The sequence below is a fragment of the Nycticebus coucang genome, chromosome 11 (genome assembly GCF_027406575.1).
Source record: "Nycticebus coucang isolate mNycCou1 chromosome 11, mNycCou1.pri, whole genome shotgun sequence".
NCBI lineage: Eukaryota > Metazoa > Chordata > Mammalia > Primates > Lorisidae > Nycticebus > Nycticebus coucang.
Window position 1 is genome coordinate 95,463,148 of NC_069790.1, and position 22,368 is coordinate 95,485,515.

At 37.1% G+C, this 22,368-nt stretch overlaps 1 protein-coding gene and 1 non-coding gene across 2 annotated transcripts; one reads left to right on the forward strand and one right to left on the reverse strand.

Annotated features, from left to right (window-relative positions):
- Nucleotides 1-210: 210 nt before the first annotated feature.
- On the forward strand, nucleotides 211-19,398 carry LOC128560019 (hyaluronidase PH-20-like). The gene is made up of 4 exons (XM_053553457.1): nucleotides 211-275; nucleotides 11,771-12,923; nucleotides 13,387-13,476; nucleotides 18,513-19,398. The coding sequence occupies exons 2-4, from the start codon at nucleotides 11,973-11,975 to the stop codon at nucleotides 19,008-19,010; spliced, it is 1,539 nt and encodes a 512-aa protein (XP_053409432.1). The 5' UTR covers nucleotides 211-275; nucleotides 11,771-11,972; the 3' UTR covers nucleotides 19,011-19,398.
- On the reverse strand, nucleotides 6,066-6,200 carry LOC128560613 (small nucleolar RNA SNORA2/SNORA34 family). The gene has a single exon (XR_008373092.1). It is a non-coding gene; the product is annotated as a small nucleolar RNA SNORA2/SNORA34 family (small nucleolar RNA).
- Nucleotides 19,399-22,368: the final 2,970 nt, after the last annotated feature.

A 22,368-nucleotide genomic window follows, 5' to 3' on the forward strand; every position in this document is an offset into this window, starting at 1 on the left:
CAAATAGCCTCCCATTCAAATAAATATACCCAAGTATTTTCATATCTGGTTTCCCAGATCATGTTAGAGTTTCTTCCTTTCTGTGCCTTTTCCTAGTTGGTGAGACTCAGGGACACTCCCATCCTGTCATCAACTAGCCAGATTCTTAGTCTCTTGTTGCACTTGGACTGAGTTCCTGTTTCACATGTCTTAGGTGAGAATCATAGGGCGCTCCTGCTTTCCCCTGTTGTGAATGAGGAGACAAATACAACCGCCTGGTCTTCTCATCCCCAAGGGTAAATGTGCTTAGGTTTCTAAGTGGTATAGAGGGGCAGAGAGAACTGTGAATATTAATGCATCTTAATAATGTTATTTTCTAAAAAGTTTGATGTTGCAGATGTCTTTTTGGATATCATCTGTCATATATTTATGATATATGCTACATGTATTTAATTTAATAACAGCAATAATGGTTATTAATGATTGCTTATATATTGTGGATGTTAATAAATATGGTAATAGCCAAAGTAAGTTGGTTTGATACTGAGAAATGATCTTGTTAATACTTGCTTCTTTGTTGTTTGGTAATGTTTGGTGACCACTCTTCCTCCTCTTTGTGAAATAGAAGCATAATAATACTGTTTGGCCGGACTGAGGTATAAATACCAAACACTGTAAAAAATGCTAGTTTCTGTATTTACAATGTGTTTTGCCATTATTTGTTTTAAACACCACTTATTTCACTAATCCAATTTAAAAACTGAAAACTTTTAAGGTAAGTTACATTTTACAACTTAGAAAAATATTTCAACTGGGCTGAGAAGGAAGCTTAAAGTCTGAGGTTGAATGGGGTGTTTTCTTAGTGGACTCTGTGACACATCTGCAAACAGGCAGTCATATTAAGGAATGTACTGTAAGACTTGAGTCAGTTTGACATGTTAATAGAGTCAGGATCTATGAAGACTTTTTTGCGTAGGGTCCTTCTCAGAAGCACACTGTATGGTAATACTCATTATTACTAAAACATGGCACCATCATCAGGTCTAGCTGCACTGTAGTATGGTGGATGAATTTGCTGAGTATTTCTTTCAGTTTTAGTTTTTTCTTTCTTTCTTTTATTATTTTTGTTTTGTTTTGTTTTTAGATGGGTCTCACTGTTTCCAACTTGGACTTGGCACAAGTCGTCTTCCTGCCTTAGCCTCCCGATTAGCTGAGACTACAAGCATGTGCTATCAGAATAATTTCATTTCCACCAGAATAATTCTTTAATGGGTCACATAAAATGGAACCTCCATATTTGACCACCTCCCTACATTTACTACCTCCTTAAGTTGACCTAATTTTCAGAGACTGGACATGTACCCCATGTACTCAGTGGAAGTTCCTTACATTGACCACCTTCATATGTTGACCATTTTGTTATAGTCCCTTGGGTGTCAAATTACAGAGGTTCTACTGTATATATTGATTACTTTTTTCCATAATTTCTTTGAAGAATTTGAATTCTAGAAGTTCTATGAATCATTAAATGTTCTTGTGTTTGGTTTCTTTTTTTCATACTTGTTACTGCCTTTCTTGCAGAAGTGGATTTAGTAGGGGACAATATTATTATTAACCATAACAGGAACAACTTATTTTATGGATTACTTTCTACGTGTCAGTTACAAGGGGTAAAAAGTAAGTTTGCTCTCTTACATTCTGTAGCTGAGAGGCCTATGAATTAAACTGAGAGAAGTGATATTAACAGGAAAAACGAATACAAATTTTATTTAGTATTTTAAGACCTAGAGAAGCAGTTAGGACCAAGAGATTATATACTTTTTAAAACAAAGAATGATAAATTGTAGAGAAGTGACAATGCAAAGGAAAAGAAGATAATGGTTATTTTAATAGGTTAGTTTGTGCTGATCCATTTCAGCATTGACTCCCAGTCTCCAGTGATAAGAATGTTCTCCTCTTCCTAATACAGAGAGAACATTTGTCATATGGGATATTTTATGTCTTGTTTTAGGCAGAAAGGTAGTCAGAGAACCGCCTTTCTTCATCTGCTGTTGCTCAGTAATTTTCAGCTCAAAATAATAAATATGGCAGAGAGGCATGTTTTGGGGTGCTATGTTCTAAACACCTTCATTTCCTCATCTGAACCTTTAAACATTTTTCATAATAAAAGCTGAATTGATGACTTTGGAAAAAAAGAATCAGTTTAATATCTGAGTGATTGAAGGTCTTCAAGGGGAGAAAAGGATATATATTAGAATGGGAATAAATAAGCACAAAAAGTACAAGTATAAGCACATTTCTCCGTATCCCATTAAGCTGGTCTTCCAACTGTGGCAATAGGACAGTCCATGAAATGATTGAGCCTTATTTTGCTTTATGGAGAATGTTAATCTTTTCTGTTAAAAAGTATAAATTAGACACTGTCCCATCTGATTCACATAGAGGCAAAATTTTTCACCAGTAATTGCACAAGCTCCTCTTTGTTAGTAGTCACTTACCAGGATGTGACAATTTTGGAGTACAAGAGAAGCTAAACTATGAATATCTGTTCAGTTCTTCCAACATTTTCATTATGGCATTAAACTCTTGATCTATACCATGAAAAGATGTTAGGATTGACTTTTCAAAGTCTTGAGTTCCAAAACTTAGAAATAGGTCCTCAATATTGAAAAGACCTTGGAGTGGCGATACATGAGCACTTTTTCTATGAAGTCTCATCTGATATGTTTATATGCCATGTCTTTATTAATGAAGTAGCCCAAGTTTGTAATTCAGCTAGCATTTAAGGTAGAACATCTAGTAACAGAAGGATCCAGGTGTCTGAATCCACATTGCCCTTAGCGTTTAGGTGGATATTCTTTATATACCTTGTTGTCACATATGGTAAAGAGACTTTGTTGTTCATAGGCAGAGTTGATCTTGTAATTCTCTAGGTCCAGCAGGTTTCACAGTCTTTGTCATTGGCCATGTTGGTATCTGCACATTTCTGTTTTCATTTGCTGTTGTCAATTTGTAAGAGCAGAATGAGTTGTGAAATATTTGATATAGGAGACATTCAGTCTTTGGCAATTGTCAAGCTTGATTTTGTTATCTGACCGAGTTAGTCTAGATTTTTGGTCTAACCATATAAAATTTTTGATGTCATGTAGACTAATGAGGGAAACACTTACCCCAGGTTGTGCAAGTGTCCAAGACTGCCCTATGAACCATGCTAATCTGGCAATAGGTTGTGCCATAAAAAGCTGTGCTAGAACTGCTTATGACCTCCATGAAGGGTTTGTGCATGTGTGTGGAATGAAACCACAGGGTTCGATTGCAGTATTGCCTTATTTGTCACCAGGGAAAGTCCAGTTCCATGTTTTTTTTTAATACACTGGAAAAAAGTTATTTCCAGTGTTACCTGAGGAAGGAACAGCCTTTGAGCATGTGTGGAGATTTTTCCAGCCTGAATGAACTCACCAGAAGAAAAGGTAGAGTGACATTGTTTTTCTGGTCTGGAATATCATACACTTCCATTCATCCATCTTCCACAGGTGCTCACATTGGTAGGGATGAAAATTAGTTCAGGTTTTTTCATGCTAATCTAGATGCTGACATGACTAGTGATTGGATTGATTAGTTAATATGACCAGGGCTTGGAAAACTTATGTAAGGGGGGGTTTCAGGTTTGTGTCTGATCTGTTAATAAATAGGAAAGAGATACAGTTTGAAAGAGAGCCCATAGTGGAGGATCAGAGGGGAAGTAGGATAAATTGAAACAGGTAATATACAGCATGTTTTCAATAAATGGGGGTGGGAGGAGAGAAGGGTAGGTTTTATTTTAATGAATAAAGTACCCCCAACTGGGAGGAGAGAGACTTAAAAGGGAAAACATAGACGGAAGCAAACTTTATTGATCTGTGATCTTAGGGAAAGCTATCTACTTTGTGATGTTGGATATTATCTTGCTTCTAGAGTCTTGAAATTGGTTCTGAAAGCCATACTGTGTATGTAGGGCTGTAGGGATGGTATTTTAGTTGTCCTGGGGATGATGATCTTACTCTAGCTAGATGTGGTTCACATGGATTCAAAAAATATTCTCAGGAGTATTTTTTTCTTTTGTTATGATGGCTATGTAGGTTGTTAGTAGTACTTCATCAGGTCCTTTCTATCTAGTTAGCAGTGAATGCTTTCCTCTAAAAATCTTGATGTATATCTGATCTCCTGGTCAAAAAAGATGGCAAGATTTTTTGGTCAGTGGAAGCTATGCAATTTTACTTGTTGGTGATATGTTCCAAGTATGTTAGTTCTTGTGTATCTTTGTAACATCAAATCATTCTCTCAAGTTCCCATAATGTTCACTCAATCCAGGAATACAAAGTTTTGCAGTACCATTAGATATAGGGTACGCAAAAACTATAAAAAGTTTAATCTATTGTCTCCTATTTGAGGAAATTCCATATTTTAATAAGGCCCAAAGGTAATAAGGTAATGCTTTTAGCTATTTAAATGCAATTTCTTGACAGATTTTTTCCTGCTAAAACCCTTTATAAGTCTATATTTTTATGTTCCACTTGTTCTGAAAATTGAGCATGGTATGATACACAGATTTTTGATATATACTCCAGAGTGTTTGTAAGTGGTTTACTAAAAATGGAATTTTGGTCCAATTCAATCTATAAAGGAATGCCCAAGTGGGAAATAATCTCAGTTATTAATTTATTTACCACTATCATGGTATCAGAATATTTAGTTGAATAGTACTTAGTCAATCCACTGAACACACAGACAATAACCAACCAGAGGAATAGTCTAAAACTGAAGGTAAATCTCTAAAATCCATGTGGAGTGTCATTAGATGCAGTGTGGTCATTGGAGGATTCTGTGATTATGTTGGCTACCTCCTGAGTGAAATTTACAAGTAGTGCATTAGAAAATAATTTGGTCTGAAATATTGTGAAGGTCAGGGAAAATCCAATTATCTTTTCTTTCCAAAAGGTCGAAAGAAAGTGTGCTGTAAGAAATCTGTTTGGTCCAGTGCACAATCCATTTGGTAATGGTTTGGCACCCTTCTGTACAGAGACTTCCCCGCACCCACCCCCCAGATTTTGGCACATATGCCTGATTGTCAGTTATATCAGTAAGAGTGAAAGGCCAGCTTATAAATTGAGTGAAGAAAGGATAGAGGGTCCCATTTTCAGCTGTGTATTTGGCAGCTTTTTAGCCCTGTATTTCCTTAGAGATACAGTATCATTCTCCTCAGATTGGGCTGGACAATGAATGATAGAAATTTTAGTAGATAGATGAATAGCTTGTAATAGGGTAGCAATTATATGCCTATTGGCAATAGGAGTGCTGGTAAAGATTAAGAAACCACAGGATTTCCAAATTATTCCATCAGCATGGAGACTCCAAAAGCATATCTGGAGTAGAGCAAATGGTGGCAAGTTTCTTTGTGCCAGTATGTAAGCTTCAGTAAGAGCTCTGAGTTTAGCAGCATGGGCCAGTTTTACAGTGGGCAAAAAGTATGACTCAAGTGTTTCATTTAGGGAAACTTAGGTATAAACACGTATTATGTTTCCCTGAAAATTTATTACAAGAGCCATCAAAAAATGAAAGGAAGTCTCTCTCGTAGTTTGAAACAGTTTCTGTAGTTGCAAGGCAATCGTGTGGAATGGTGTGGGGCACTCTATCGTCAGAGAGGGTTTGTAAAGTAGCTGCATTTAAAGTGTTCCAATGGTGTAAGATAATGGAGAGATTGGTTAATAGGGCCTGCTCTTAGGAGGTATGCCCCTGTGTGGGGAGGCATTGTGTGTTGTGACCTAGTAAGCGAGCAGATACAGAATGGGGAACACAGAAGTCAGTAAGGCAGCCTAATGTAAGAGTACTGTAATTGTTAATTAGAATGTCACCTGTGGCTATCTCATGCAGGCAGGGGATAAGCCTGATGCTATAGGGTCTAACAGTATTCAGGGGTTGTCAAACTATGGCCCGCGGGCCACATGAGGTAGTGTGATTGTATTTGTTCCCATTTTGTTTTTTTTACTTCAAAATAAGGTATGTGCAGTGTGCATAGGAATTTGTTCGTAGTTTTTTTTTTTTTTTCATAAGGTTTCTTCCAACCGAATTGGCCATTCACACAGGGATATCAAATAGCCAACAGACCACAAGGAAGACATCACTCTTGGCTCTTGTTTGAAACCAATAGCATAGTTTTTTTTTTAAACTATAGTCCGGCCCTCCAACGGTCTGAGGGACAGTGAACTGGCCCCCTGTTTAAAAAGTTTGAGGACCTCTGGAACTGAATGGAGAAATACAGTATAAGACATAAACTGAGAGGCAGAAAGTTGTTCTAGAATACCTGAAGCAATCCATTATTTTCATGACAGTACAGTTGAACAGATTTGTCAAAATTGTTTAAGCCAAGAGCTGAGTGTGTGGGAAACACTAATTTGAAATCCTTGCTGGAATTCACTGTTGTGGACCAGCCACAAGGCACAGTGGGTTTACTTCCTTGTGGCCTGATGGTGTAAGGAGACCAAAGAAAATTATTAGTAGGAGTCATAGATTATTAGTATGGAGAAATAATAGACACAGACAAAGCGATAGTTTTAAGAGCAGCAGGGCTCGGGAGGTGGCACACACGTCTTTGTGAGGCTTCCAGTATGCCTCCTGAGGGTCAGGCTAGCTCTGTATTTCATACGTCAGTGTTAATAGTCATAAATCTCATGAAAGCAACGCAAACAATCCCACTAAAGTTCTTGCTGCACTTGCATTCCTAATAACTAGACTAACTCTACAACTGATTACCTTAATTGCAAGGATTTACTTACTGCCTTTTACTGCTTCAAAGTATATTGGTCTTAATGTAAACAGTCCTGATAAGGAAGCCAATCAGAGGCCGACTCAAGGACCAAATCCTAGCTGACGCACAGTCACACACCACGGATGTGATGTTTTAATACTCTTGACAGCCCTGTGTCCAAACAGATAGACTCCCATGGCCCTGTCACAGTGAGAGAAGAAAGGAGATCTATCTTCTCTTTATCTGGTCCGGAGAAAGTCTTCCTGAGTTGGAAAAGTTTAAAGAATTCATGTTCTTAACTCCCAAAACCCACTCCCTCAGAACACACAGCCTTGCTCTGGCAGAAAGCAGCTTCAAAGCCTCCAGCCAGCTGCTGCGCCACAGCTGCGAGGGGAGTGGGGATATGCAACATGTTTGGCTGCAGAAATATGAAAAAGACAGGATCTCGCACTTTGTGCTCAGAGCCTGGAAAATCGGCCTGAATCGAAACACTCATAACTATCTCCCTTTTCTAGACTTTGTTCCCTATTCCTAATAATATTTCTAATCTACTAACACTTAATAATTATTAGTTTCAAACTTATAAAATCATTATTACTAGCAATGCAAGTGCATCGAGATATGACTCCTCCCTTAGGTCTTCCCACATGCACCCTTCAGTTCACTGCTTCTAAGGCCAGGAAATAGACTCTGAAGTAGCATCTGGAATGAGGGAACTTAAAAGTTTAGCATGAACAACAAAATTAGGAATCCGTTGGTGACAATAGCAATTGCTAAACCTTAGCACCTAATTCTGGTTGCTCCTCGAAATCTAGATGGTTTCCTTTTGCTTGGGAGAGACAGATGGGCAAAACTGACTCAACGCATTTTATGATGAATTTTTGAATTCCCTGAGATATGTCTTAAACAGGTAATAGGTTTTTGCACCTACTGAATTTAGTTCTAAAGGATTTATGGCCTCATTTATCTAATGTCTGTGGGGGCATTAGGGAGTCTGTAAGAGAACCTTTTTAGTTTGCCTATAAGGTAAGAGGTTTATTAACATACTGATTAAGTGAGAAGCCTTGAGTAAAAGCTACTGGGTATAAGTTGGTTTTAGTCTTAGGAAAATGTTGAGTAGAACTCCAGATATCTCCAGGATATTCAAGTCCGTGTTAATTGTCTTCTTGTAAACATAAATGCAAAGAGAAATTTTGAGTCAGGGTGCAAAGGAATTGAAACAAAAGCTTATCAGAGGTAAATTACCCCAAACTAGGTTGCCTCAGCAAGAAGTAAAGTAGAAACAATAAACAATAGCTAGAGTAGGGAATACAGGGTAGAGAGGAGTTCCAAGGGTGTTTATGGCCCTTAGATTTTATATAAATTTATGGACTTGATTCCCCTATGAATCAAATTTCGTTTTTATTATAGGAAAGATTGGAGTGTTGCAAGGAGAGAGGGTAAAAGTAAGAATTCTGCTTAAAAAAGAGTCTGTTATAGGTTCAATTTCTTGTTTGAATCTTTAAAAAGTATCAGACTGCTAATAGTAAAGTTTTATTACTTTTCCAGGCAATGCCCATTGGCTTTGCACTCAATAGCAACTTAACTGAGTCATTTACAAGTGAGGTTCAGAAACTAATGGAGAAATCTTTTAAGGTTGCATCCTCTTCAGAGGATTTCAAATTGAGATGGATTTCTATTAAGAAAGTAGGAAGTTTTAGGTTTCATCTGCAGGTAGGAAAATAAAAAAAAAATCTTTATAATTACACTATATGATGGGATTACACGTATATACCACATCTCGACCTAAAAGGTTTACCAGTGAAGAAGAGTCAAAGCTAGAAAGGCATGATGGGTTAAGAGGGGCTGCAAATACTGATGTGGCCTGAGATGTGAGCAATGAAATGGGTTGCCCAGAAATTCAAACAGTTTGTTTAATTAGAGGTGACAGGTAGAGATAAATCTTTCGAATCAATGGTAGAGAAAGTCACATCAGTGTCAATTAAGAAATCTAGCTCCTGATTCCTCTATTTTAAGGGTAGAAGATTCTTACCCTCTCATTTCCCTAGATAGGGGGAAATGGACTCCTTGAGTATATTTGAATTTAGGGAGATTTGTTAAGCTCTCCTTTTTTTGAAGTGTAAGACAATTGGTTTTCCAATGTACTGGCTTTGTATAATATAATAAATGTTTTGAGAGCTGCTTTGTAGCACAAATATATTCTAATGTTGTTCTTTAATGTACCATTAGCCAGAAAGAATGATATCATTTGGTGCTAGAAAGACATTTGATTAAGACTTCAGTTATAATGTTTCTTTCGCAAAATACATGTTATTTTGTTGTTGTTGTTGTTAAGAGACAGGGTCTAGCTCAGCTGCCCAGGCTGGAGTACAGGGGCTGTTCACAGATGGTATATTGTCAGACTGTACTCAAGTTCCTGAGCCCATGTGTTCCTACTGCCTGAGTCTCCCAAGTAGGTGGGAGGACAAGCATGCACCACGAAGGTCTGGCTCTACAAAATGTGATTTTCTTTTTGTCTGTGACCACGTGTAGAGAAGTAAAAATATGCATTTTTATGAGAGATGAGAAGACATGGGTTTTTAAGAAGATAAGTAATAAACCACTTAAACTCTGACAAGATTTTTGAACCTGCAATGCTTCCTAGGAAAAATTTATGCTACAGGCCTGGTATCTCTAGGCTCCAAATATATTAACTATATAGAAGGAGAAATACTTACTGTACTATCTTTTGAAGGTGAGCTCATGTATTATTCTTTTTTTCTTTTTTTTTTGTAGAGACAGATTATCACTTTATCGCCCTCGGTAGAGTGCCATGGCCTCACACAGCTCACAGCAACCTCCATCTCCTGGGCTTAGGCGATTTTCTTGCCTCAGTCTCCTGAGTAGCTGGGAGTACAGGCGCCCGCCACAGGCTAATTTTTTTATTGCAGTGGTCCTCTTGCCTCAGCCTTCTAAACTGCTGAGTTTATAGGCTTAAGCCACTGTTCCAGCCAAGATTTAATTAAAATAGGATTTTAGATGTATTCACATTCTAAGCTTCTAAGAAAATGATCATTTTCTTTTTGTAAAGGGATGCTAATGACTAGCCAATGCTCTAGGAAGATATTGAGCCCAGCCCACATCTTGCCTTATTGTTACTGAAGACAGGGTATGTGGCTGGACTTTGAAGGCAAGCTTCTATGTAAGTACCATTGTTTGAGGTTTGGTGGATATTAAAGACTTAGAAGTAGTGCTTTACAAAGCAATTATCCACATAGTGGACAAAGAGGACACTTAAAGAGGCAACTTTAATGAGTACAATTAGTATAGACCTTAAGAATTCCAGTGGAGAGATAAGGTCAGGATTTAGCTAGCTGGGGCAAAGTCAGTTAAAGTTTCCCAGAGAGATGGGGCTCTTTATTAGATTCTCTGTTTAAGTAGGGAAAGTTTTCTGCTAAATATTTTAAATAGTAGAAAAATGGTATTTTAGGTGCTAGCTTTCTGGTCTGTCCCCAATTTTGTGCCAATTCTGTCCCACAAGGCTTTCTCTTAGATTTACACTAAAAAAGAGATATTTCATTCAGTACATTTTGCTGTATAGAAGTGTCCCTTCTTTTTTTGAAGATTTCTGTAGGTAGAGATCTTCTCAATAGGGTCACTCACCTCATGTTTTTCTTAACATAAAATGATTATATGAAAATAGATTTGAATGTTAATTTCAATGAGTTTAGCCTGCTCTCCTTGAGACCCTGGAAACGCTGATCCTACATTTTATTTCCTTCTCCCATTCCCGGCTGTTGATATTGGTAGTTAAAAGGAATTAGTTTTTTTCCCAAATATTACTTTAGGTGAAGGAAGTTTGTAAGAGTTTTAAACTATGGAAATCATTAGATACTTTACATGTTCTAAGTATGAAGTGAAAAATTCATTATCCTTAAAATATGTGACTGTAATGGTTCTTAAGATTTCATTTTATTCTAACTTTAGTGTTCTCATTGGAGTAATTTAGTTTTGAATTGTATGAATAATTTGCTGTGATAATAGTACATTTCCTGGGAAGAATGGTATATTTCTTATACCTTCATATAGCAGTTTATTATTAATCTAATTAACAAGAAATGTTCTAGTTTTCTCCTAGAATCACAGAACATTTAAATATGTCTTCTTGCAGGTAACTGTTCAAATACCAAATTCTGAATAATACGTAGGTTAGTTACATGTCATTGGTTCAGAACATTTTATTGTTACACAAAAGTGATACCATGCAGCTAAAGTGTATTACTTCACTTTGTAACAATCAGAATGACAATAAAATCTCACTTATAAAATGATTTCAAAGGTTAAAATCCAAATATTACTTTTTTTTACACTAGACTAGAACCAATCCTTTTAATAGAAGATATGAAGTCGTAAACTGTTTTATTAACCTTAAAGACAAATATATTACTTTACAACTTGATTGAGAAGTGTTCCAAAGAGCACCTAAAGTTAATTGGTAGGAGTTTTTAGTTCATTTAATAAGTTCAAGTAAACTTTTGACTTATTATCTCTGGCCAAAGTAATGTTTCCCTCTTCCCTTACTGCCCCCTTTTGGGAAAAAATGAGAAAGATGGAATTTTACAATTCTATGAGAGGTTGTTTTCAGTATTTATCAGACCACTATAAAGTGGTTTTTCAAGAAGCAATAAATAAGAATGAGAGGCCCAACTTGGAATTTATTTTCATTCAGTGGCCTTTTGCTGAGGCATTGCTTGGTTGTTTGGCATAACATTGAAGGCAAAAATCAAAATAGCTACCTTCACCTCTCTGTAGGCTCAGTAATGGTTTGGGAAGATGAAACAAATATTAACCTTATAGAATGGATGTCAAAAATAAAAGGAAGTGATTTTATTGATTCAAACATAGGAGTAGGTCCTCTAACTTTTAGAATTGAATTAAGTTCTTTGCACATAAAATTGAGAACTTGGTAAAGCTTATAAACTTTATTATAAAATGCAGCTTAACAATATTTCTGTATTTCTTTTTTAGTTACAGATGATGCAACTTGCAAAACATTCCCAAAACATGAAACAAGAAGAGTATTTAAATGTAATATAAGCATTATACTTCTTTATCCATCACAGTGGCTTCATTCTACTCTCTTTCCTCTGTGGCCATCATTTCTATCAAATGTTGGGTAACTCAAAGTGTATAGGAAGAAATAAGTGTTTTTCATAGTCATTATTTTTCCATGAGAGTGTTAAGGTTCAAGCGTATCTTTTGTGGGAGCTTTGTTGAGTCCGATGGAGCATCCCAGGCAGTGTTCACCTTTCTACTGATCCCATGTTGCTTGACTCTGGATTTCAGAGCACTCCCTCTTATCCCAAATGTGCCTTTCCTCTGGGCCTGGAATGCTCCAACAGAACATTGTCTTGGAAAGTTTAACGAGCCACTAGACCTGAGCCTCTTTTCTTTAATGGGAAGCCCCCGAAAAAACAAAACAGGGCAAGGTGTTACAATATTTTATGCTAATAGACTTGGCTATTATCCTTATATAAATGCAAAAGGCACAGATGTGAATGGAGGAATCCCCCAAAAGGGGTCCTTACAAGACCATCTGGACAAAGCTAGCAATGACATTATTAATTACATGCCAACAGACAGTGTGGGCTTGGCTATCATTGACTGGGAAGAATGGAGGCCCACTTGGGCAAGAAACTGGAAACCTAAAGATATTTACAAGAATCAGTCTATTGAGTTGGTCCAGCAACAAAATATACAACTTAGTTTCCAACAGGCTACCAAGATAGCCAAAGCTGAATTTGAAAAAGCAGCAAAGAGTTTCATGCAAGAGACTTTAAAATTGGGAAAATCACTTCGGCCAAATCATGTATGGGGTTATTATCTTTTTCCTGATTGTTACAACCATAATTATTACCAACCCAATTTCAATGGAAGTTGCTTTGATATAGAAAAGAAAAGAAATGATGATCTCAACTGGTTGTGGAAAGAAAGCACTGCCCTTTTCCCATCCATTTATTTGAATAGCAACAAATCTTCCCAAGAAGCTTTGTTCTATGTGCGTAATCGAGTTCATGAAGCCATTAGGATTTCCAAAGTACCTGGTGCTGAAAGGCCACTTCCGGTGTTTGTATATTCCCGCCTAGTTTTTTCTGATCAAGTTTTGAAATACCTTTCTCAGGTATGTAAATTAAGGTATAAGGGCTCTGAAATACCATCTATAAAAAGTTTTTAGTAGAGTTTAGTATTATTTTTGAAGGGTCTGAAATTTAGCTATTAGTATCATTTGGGAATGTGCACACAAGTTTCTATGTAATTGTATGAATGCAAAATAAGAATATGTTTAATTTTTAATGTTAGTCATGATTTCTTAGTAAGCATGGAGAATTCATAGACAGTGTATTCACTCAGTTTTTTTCTTCTATTGGTAGGCCTGCTTCCTTACCAATAGAACTAATTAAATCAATAGTAGTTTCTATTTTTGTGATAATGAGGCAATGCCTGTATAAAAGATAGAAAAAAATAGTGGAGAAATATTTGCATTACTATTATTGGGTCAGCATGTTTAACTTTTGTAGTCTTGTCTTATGTATAGCACTTTGATTTTATGCCTGTCTGCTCACTTTTGCTATTACATTTGTCAGGAGGACCTTGTGAATACACTGGGTGAAAGTGTCGCTCTGGGTGCCTCTGGAATTGTGATATGGGGAAGCCTTAGTATAATGCAAAGTATGGTAAGTTGAATTGGTAGGAATATATGAAAATATTTCTCCCTTTAATATTTCTGGGAATCATTTGGTATATTGACTAAGAAAATAGTTGGGTGCTGTGGTTCACTCCTGTAATCCCAGCACTCTGGGAGGCTGAGGGGGATGGATTGCTTGAGCTCAGGAGTTTGAGACCAGTCTGAGCAAGAGCGAGACCCTGTATTTACTAAAACCAGGAAAACTAGCCAGGTGTAGTGGCACACACGTATAGTCCCAGTTACTCAGGAGGCTGAGTCAAGAGGATTGTCCAAGCACAAGAGATTTTGGTTGTTGTGAGCTACAATGATACCATGGCTCTCTACCCAGGGCAACAGAGTAAGGCTCTGTCTCGAAAAGAAAAAGAAAAGAAAAGAAGCACTGCTATGTTTCTAGAATATCTTTGTAGTAATAAGTGCTCAATTAATACTGAGGTGCTCCATTAATACTGGCTGCATCAAAATACCTCGTGTCTGAAACTATTATACTTGATTTACAATGATGAAATAAATTTAGCATGATTAATTGAATTTCTCTGGGCTACATGGCAATTAAGTTGTAAAAACAGAACTGTCATCTCAGTTTTCTAACATGGTGTTTGGTATAAGAAGATAGGTCTCTCTTCCTTTATTTTTGTTCTTCTTTAATTCTTCATATTGGGTCTTTGTCCCTCACCTCTTCAGTCTTATTCCAGTCTGAGCAAGAGCGAGACCCTGTCTCTACTAAAACCAGGAAAACTAGCCACGTGTAGTGGCACCCAACTGTAGTCCCAGTTACTCAGGAGGCAGAGGCAGAAGGATTGTCCAAGCACAAGAGATTGAGGTTGCTGTGAGCTACGATGATGCCATGGCACTCTACCCAGGGTCACAAGAGTAAGGCTGTGTTTCAGAAAAAGAAAGAAAAGAAAAGATGACACAAGAGAATCACTTGAGCCCAAGTATGAGAGTAAAGTTGTCATATTGTCATTGCTGAATTGGAGCTGAACTCTTCTTTCTCTGATGGAAGTGGAAATACTAATGATCAAAGTGCCAGGGAGAATCTCAAATGAAGCTGATGGGCCAGGGTTTCTATCCTAGGACCTGTAGAGAACAGACCTTAAACTTTAAGGCCAAAAGAGACCTTATGAGAAGAGTTATATTCATCTCTTGTTAACAGCAGTTGCATTGGTGAAATTTGTCAAGATAATCTGAGCTCTTCTGCCTAATTTGAACAGTGTTATTGTTTTTAGTTTGATCTCTATTAAAAAGAAACAACAGAAAAATCTAAGTTCAGAGAAAGATGTATGTCCCTTGGTAAAATATTTTATGTCAGTAAATTATTTTAAAATTATAATTTTCCGAAGTATATTCCTAATTTTCGTTAATTTTCCCAAATCCGTAAATTCCTTTCTCAAAGGTCCTATTATTTAACCTTTTATAAATACATATAAATCCTCCATTCTATTTTATTTCCTTTTGTTTTTTAACAAAAAAGGAATCCACTAAGAAGTAAGGCCTTCATTAAAAAAATTAAGTAAGAAAAGAAAACAAACAACCAAACAACCAAAACATGAAGAATAATGGGTAAGGCATTTCTCAATGAGCAGGATGGCGTGACATACTAGTTAAGTATGACAATTGTTTCTTAATAGCACTTTAATCTTAGATTTACATTCTACTATTATGCCTCCCCCCCAAATCCTTAGTATTATTTACACCAGGGACAGTCCTCCACCTTTACTATGACTATTTTCTACTTAGTGACATTACCTCAAAATTCTCTTCTATAGATCAGTTATATATATTTCTACTTTTTTAAATTTATGGTCATTTTGTATGCTAAATCTCTCATTAGTTCTACTGTTTTCTATATCACTCATAATCAGTAAAGTCATGAATTACTTCTTGTTTCTTCTGATTCTTTGAGTACTTGAGAAACCAGTAATTGAAAGTTTACTTGCAGTTACTGGAACTGACTTTAAACAAGTGGAAGTAAACCATTTCCTTTCATTTCATCTTTTTTTTTGTTTGAGACAGAGTCTCACTCTGTCACCCCTGGCAGAGTGCTGTGGTATCACAGCTCACCGCAACTTCAAACATTTGGGCTCACGCGATTCTCTTGCTTCAGCCTCCGTAGTGCCTCTCATTTCATCTTATTAGATGTAGTAGTGTGATGGAGCTGGCTTTACTGGTTCCAGCTTGTGTGACCTGCTTATAAATATTCAGGAATTTTGTGAGCTAGTTGTTAGACACAGCCAGTATTAAAAATTAAATTAGGAAAACTTACAAAAAATAAATTACGTTAAAAACAAAGGTAATATATTTTAAATATATCATTTACTTTTGTTCATTTTATGGTTATTCATGCTTTTGAAATGGTATGTACTGTTTCTGTATAAGTGGAAATACTATGTGATGATGTATTTCATGTCACCATAGTGTGTATTAGGGGTGTACTTGATTCCCAATTTTGCATTCAGTAATGTCAGATTAGTACCTTGAAATTGGCCATGGTCGGAGGAGTATTTACACTATGAAGAAAAAGAAAAAATATACGTACATAATGATGTGATACAAACTAGGCCTTATCTATTAGAGAGCCTGTTTTTTATATTTTTTTGAGACAGAGTCTCACTCTTCTGCCCTGGGTAGAGTACCGTGGCATCATCATAGCTCACAGCAACCCCAATCTCTTGGGCTTGTGCAGTCCTCTTACCTCAGCCTCCCAAGTAGCTGGGGACTATAGGCATGCTGCACCCAGCTATTTTTTTTTTTTTCTATTTTTAGTAGAGATAGGATCTCACTCTTGCTCAGGCCTGTCTCAAACTCCTGAGCTCAAGCAATGCACCCACCTTAGCCTCCCAGAGTGCTCAGATCACAGAAGTGAGCTGCCATGCCTGCTCAGGATCTTTTTATGGACCACTGTTATGTAGGCAGATGATCTAACATCACTTATCCCTCTACTAATATTTCTGCCTAACCCTTGTCTCTATAGAGTTGAGGAAGCAACTGCAGTGTTATCTGTACTTGGTTATAAATTCTCACCTCCTTGTTACTTGGAACACAATCTTGTAGAATATTGAGAAAGTCCATGGTCAAAGTCCAAAGTCCAATGGAAAGCTTAGGTACAATACCCAAATGGAACACCATTTTATTTAAGTGCTGTGTAGAGAATTAAAATAGAGAGATGTGAGTGTGTCCACAAGAACAGTATCCAAGAAGGACATTGTCTAATTAAAGGTACAAGGTGAATGACAAGATGGAGTCAATCATGTTAAAAATTAGAGGAAAGAGCATTTCAAGCAGAAGGAACAGTAAGTGCAATTTGATATGAGCATGCTGTGCTAGTGAAATAACTGCTAGGTCTAAGGTAGAGTGGGTGTGAGAAGTTCGGACAAGAGGTAGGAAGAGTTACACCATGTCAGGCTGTACACAAGTAGTTGGGTTTTATCCCAAACACCATGGAAAGGCAAAGGAGAATTAAGAAGATGAGTGGTATATGTATATTAGTCTTCTATTGCTTCCACAAAAACTACAACAAAGTTAATGGTTAAAAAAATAGAAATGTATTATTTTGTATATTTCTGTATAACAATCAGAAGTCTAACATGTGAATCAGTGGGCTAAAATCAAGGTGTCAGAGGGCTGTTATCCTTTTCTAGGGGAGGATCCTCACTTACTTATTTGGGTTGTTGGGAGATTCAGTTCCTTATGGTTATAACAATGAGATTTCCATTATCTGCCTACCTGTTGGCTAAAGGCCATTTCCAACTTCCAAAGGCCAATATTCTTGAGCTCATGACCCTTTTTCTGTCAGCAGTGGTGGATTGAGTCCTTCTTACCCTTGGAATTTCTCCACCTTGCATCTTATCTTTCTAACCCAGCTTGAAAAGTTTCTGCATGGTCAGATTCATGTAACTAGATTGAGCACAACCAGATAATTCAGGATAATCTCCCCTTCCCAAACTTCATAGCCTTAATCTTAACCTGCAAAGTCTCTTTTGCCATGTAAGGTAACATAGTCACAGATTCCAGGGGATTAGGGTGTGGACATCTTTGGGAAACAATTAATTATTCTGCCAACAGTAGATGACATCATCTCAAGGAAGGTTACAAAAAATAGATTCAAGTGGAAGCTGTCAAGATTCCTTGACTTGGCTGTCAACATGCACTTACCAATTCCTCTGGTCTGCTGAAGGACTAGCACAGCCAGCTCACTGAGTGGAACTATTGATCATGAAAAAGGACTATTTTCGTTGTTTTTAAAAAGGCAGTGTCCAGGTTTTAGTATGTACCAGTCTCAAGATGATTCAGTTACTCATCACTCAAACTCTGCCAAGTCTGTAAAAGAGCTCTCATTAATCACCCATAACTTGACTATATGTAACATTTAATATAGCATGTATCCAGTTAAACCTGTTATTTTGAGCCAGCAATTTAGAAATCACTAAATCTTTTCAATGCTATTTAAACTTGTCTTACAAAGGTGATGCTTATTTTATTGTTTATAACTTCTGGAGGGTAAACAAAAGATATAGTAAGCTCTTTGTTTAAGCACTTTTATGTGTATATATTAGACCTTTTCATCTTTACAGCAACCCTATGAGGTATGCATCATAATTATCCTAATATTTTACCGATCCTGAAGCTGGAGCATAATCAGGTTAATTAATTTGCCCTAGATAGGAAATTAAGACTCAAAAAAACTTATAGGTGGGTCACTAAGGGAATCAGGGCATATAGACCCCAGAGCCCATACTTTTAACAGCTATCCCCTCCTGTCTAATTAGTTTATGAATTATTAAGGAAGATCAAGACTAGGGTATGTGAAGCTTCAACTGGTCAATTATTAAGTGCCATGGAATGGCTGTGAAATGTTACTGACAAATGTTACAAAAAATAGTTGGAATAATCTTGCTTACTAAGATAAAATATTCTCTGTGTCTTGCTTTATCTGCTTTTTTATTCTTAAAAAATTGGTCATTTCAGTGAACTAATTCACATATGAACTAACTTGTTTGCTGTTCTAACTATCTTATAATTTCACAGACATCTTGTTTGAATCTAGACAATTACATGAAGACAACACTGAATCCTTACATAATCAACGTCACTCTAGCAGCCAAAATGTGTAGCCAAGTGCTTTGCCAGGAGCAAGGTGTGTGTACAAGGAAAGACTGGAATTCAAGTGACTATCTTCACCTGAACCCAGAGAATTTTGCTATTCAAATTGGGAAAGGTGGAAAGTACATAGTACTTGGAAATCCCACTCATGAAGACCTACGGGAATTTTCTGATAAATTTCGTTGCAGCTGCTATCCCCCCTTGAGTTGTGATGAGAGGGAGGATATGGAAGACATTAGTGTTGATGTGTGTGTTGCTGACATTTGTATAGATGCCACTCTAAAATCAAAACCCAGTCACCAACCTTCCAGCTGGAATGAAAAATCTTTCACTTCCCACGATGTCTCATCCTCCACACGATCTGCCACAATGTTTTTTGTTAATATTTTATTTTTCACCATGAGCTCTTCTGCAAATTTGTAGTTGTACATGTTAGCTAAAATGAACAATATGTCTATTTTAAAGGGTGCTTTTTAGACTAATTAGATGTCTGAAAACAACATATATCACTGAAAGATCTTTTTTGGAAAGTTCTTTCTATACCTAGCGAATGGTGATTTCTTTTCAACTTGACAAACGCTGCAATCCTGTGAGATTTCCCAACCATGAATTCTATTTGTATTCCAGGACTCAACAGCTCACCTGTCAGTACTCTCCAGTCTAGAGCACACAACTCATATTGTTTGTCTGACTTGTAAAACTTCCAGGATTGTTTCAACACAGTCATTCTGCACAAGATATTGACATTTCAATGAAATTATAATTTGACATGGAGTGGTTAACAACTTGAAAGTGAAAACCTATTAATAAAAACTGCCAATAAAATTTAGAGAACCTGGATATTTCTCATCTCTCCTCTGCATGCAATGAAGAGAGAGAAGGGCTTAGGCAGAAAGTGGATGAGTGGGAAAGAAGAAAATGGGAAGAGGGAAGAGATGAGGCAAATGAACAAATTCTTTTCCTTCTCTTTTTCCACTGAGGACTCTAATTCTTACAGGATTGAAAAGAACATGTGTTGTGTATACAATTAGCCTTCCACCCCCTGTTAAAACCAAAAACAGAGTGCTGTGGTTGAATGCCTTACTTGAGCTGACCTGTACAAATGTTAACTGCCACCTTTTTCCTCTCCCTTTGCTCCAGACTTCCTTTAAGAAACAAGATGTGAAGCCACAAATCAGTTTGGGATATGCCAAAACCATAATTGGCTTGGTACTCAGAATATGGTGATGAAAACCTTAAGGCGTTACATTCCCTGTGAGGAACAAGGAAAATGTTTTACTTGTTGCAAACTTTGTTTCTTTATGTTTAACCTTTGTTTAATACCTGAATTGAAATGGAGCTGCGAAAAGCAATACAAATTATTATACATTTTTTAACTCAAATAATTTTTTAAAAATTGAAACAATTGTATAGTTTTTGACATGTTAGTTAAAAATCTTTTTTTTCTTTTTTTGGAGATAGAATCTCACTCTGTTGCCCAGGCTAGAGTGCCGTGGCATCACCCTAGCTCACAGCAACCTCAGATTCTTGGGTTCCTCCTGCTTTAGCCTCCTGAGTAGCTGGGACTACAGGTGCCCGCCATGATGCCCAGTTAATTGTTTTTGTTTTTAGTAGACACTGGGTCTTACTATTGCTCAGGCTCGTCTCGGACTCCTGAGTTCAACTGATCTTCCCACCTGAGACCTCCAGAGAGTCTGGAGGAGTACAGGAATGAAGTACCATGCCCAACAGTTAATCTTTTGTATTTTTCCCCTTTTATTTCTAGTTGTCATGTAATAATTTTCTGTATTTACAGTGTACAGAGTGACATTTTAATTCATGTGTACAGTGTGTAATCAAATCAGGGTAATTAGGATATCTGTCACCTGAAGTATTATTTCTTTGTGTTGGGAACATTTAGGTGCTCTCTTCTAGCTTTTTGGACATATGTATACAACCAGTTATTGATAACTATATTCACAGTGTGAAAGAAAGAACACTAGAACTTTTTCCTCCCACTTAGCATAATTTTGTATCCATTAACCAGTCTCTATCATCTCTCCCCCTTCCTGCCCAGCCTCTAATAACTATGTTATAAGTTCCCTTTGTTTCTTTTTAGCTCCCATATTTGAGAGAACAATATTTGACCTTCTGTGCCTGGCTCTTTCACTTAAGATAATATCCCCTAAGTTGATTCATGTTGCTGTGAATGGCAGGATTTCATTCTTGTTTATGGTGTCATTGTATTCCATGTGTATATACACTGAATTTTCTTTATCCGTTCATCTGTTGATGGACACTTAACTTGATTCCATATCTTGGCTATTGTGAATAGCATTGCAATAATCATGGGGGTATAGATATCTTTTTAATATTTTCATTTCCTTTCCTGGTGATAAATACTCAATGAGATTTCTGGATCCTCTGATAGTTCTATTTTTAGTTTTCTGAGAAATCTCCATATTGTTTTTCATAATGGTTATACTAATTCACATTCCTCAACAGTGTATGTACGAGAGTTCCCTTTTCTCTGAATACTCAACATTTGTTATTTTTTGTCTTTGTGATGGTAGCCATTCTAACTGGGGCGAAATACCTTTTTTTTTTTTTTCTGTCTTCTGTCAGAGTCTCCCTCTGTTGCACCGGGCTAGGGTGCTATAGCATCGACCTAGCTCAATAGCAACCTCTAACTACTGGATTCAAGCAATCTTCTTGCCTCATCTTCCTGAGTAGTTGGGCTATAGAGGTCTACCACAACACCTGGCTAATATTTTTCTATTTTTTAGTACAGAAGGGGTCTCTCTCCTGCTCAGGCTGGGGTGGAACTCCTGAACTCAAGGGATCCTCCCACTTCACTGGCTGGCTTCCCAGAATGCTAGGATTATGGGTGTAAGCCACCTCCAGGCCTCTCATGGTGGTTTAGATTCGCATTTTCCTCAGGTTGATGATGTTGAGCATTTTTTCACATATTTATAGGTTATTCATATGTTTTCTTTAAATAAATACTTATTTAATCTTTTGCCCATTTAAGGTTTTTTTTGCTGTTGAGTTCCTTATATATACTGGGTATTAGTCCCTTTCCAAATGAATAGTTTCTGAACATTTTCTCCTTTCTATAGGTTATTGAGTCTCTTGATTATTTTTCCTGTGCAGAAGCTTTTTCATTTGACATTGTCCCATTTTTTTTTAATTGTTGAGGATTCATTGAGGGTACGTAGAAGCAGGTTACATTGATTGCTTTTGTTAGACAAGGACCCTCTTATATTTGTGTCCCACCCCCAAAAGGTGAACCCTGTCCCTTCATCCCCCACATCCTTCCTCCTTCCCATGCTCAGCACTCCCTGTCCTGCACTCCCCACTGTGTACTAGGACCTTGATTGTCCTCATATCAGAATTGACTACATAGGATTCTTATTTTACCATTCTTGTGATGCTTTACTAAGAAAAATGTGTTCCATTTCCATCCAGGTTAATACAAAGGATGTGAAGTCTCCCTCTTATTTAGTGGCTGAGTAGTATCCATGGTATACAAATACCACAGCTTGTTAATCCATTCCTGGATTGGTGGGCATTTAGGCTGTTTCCACATTTTGGCGATTGTAAATTGAGCTGCAATAAATAGTGTAGTACAAGTGTCCTTGTGATAAAATGTTTTTTTTTTTTCTTCTGGGTAGATGCCCAGCAGTGGGATTGCAGGATCAAATGGGAGGTCTAGCTTGAGTTCCTTGAGGGTTCTCCACACTGCCTTCCAGAAAGGTTGTATTAGTTTGCAGTCCTACCAGCAGTGTAAAAGTGTTCCCTT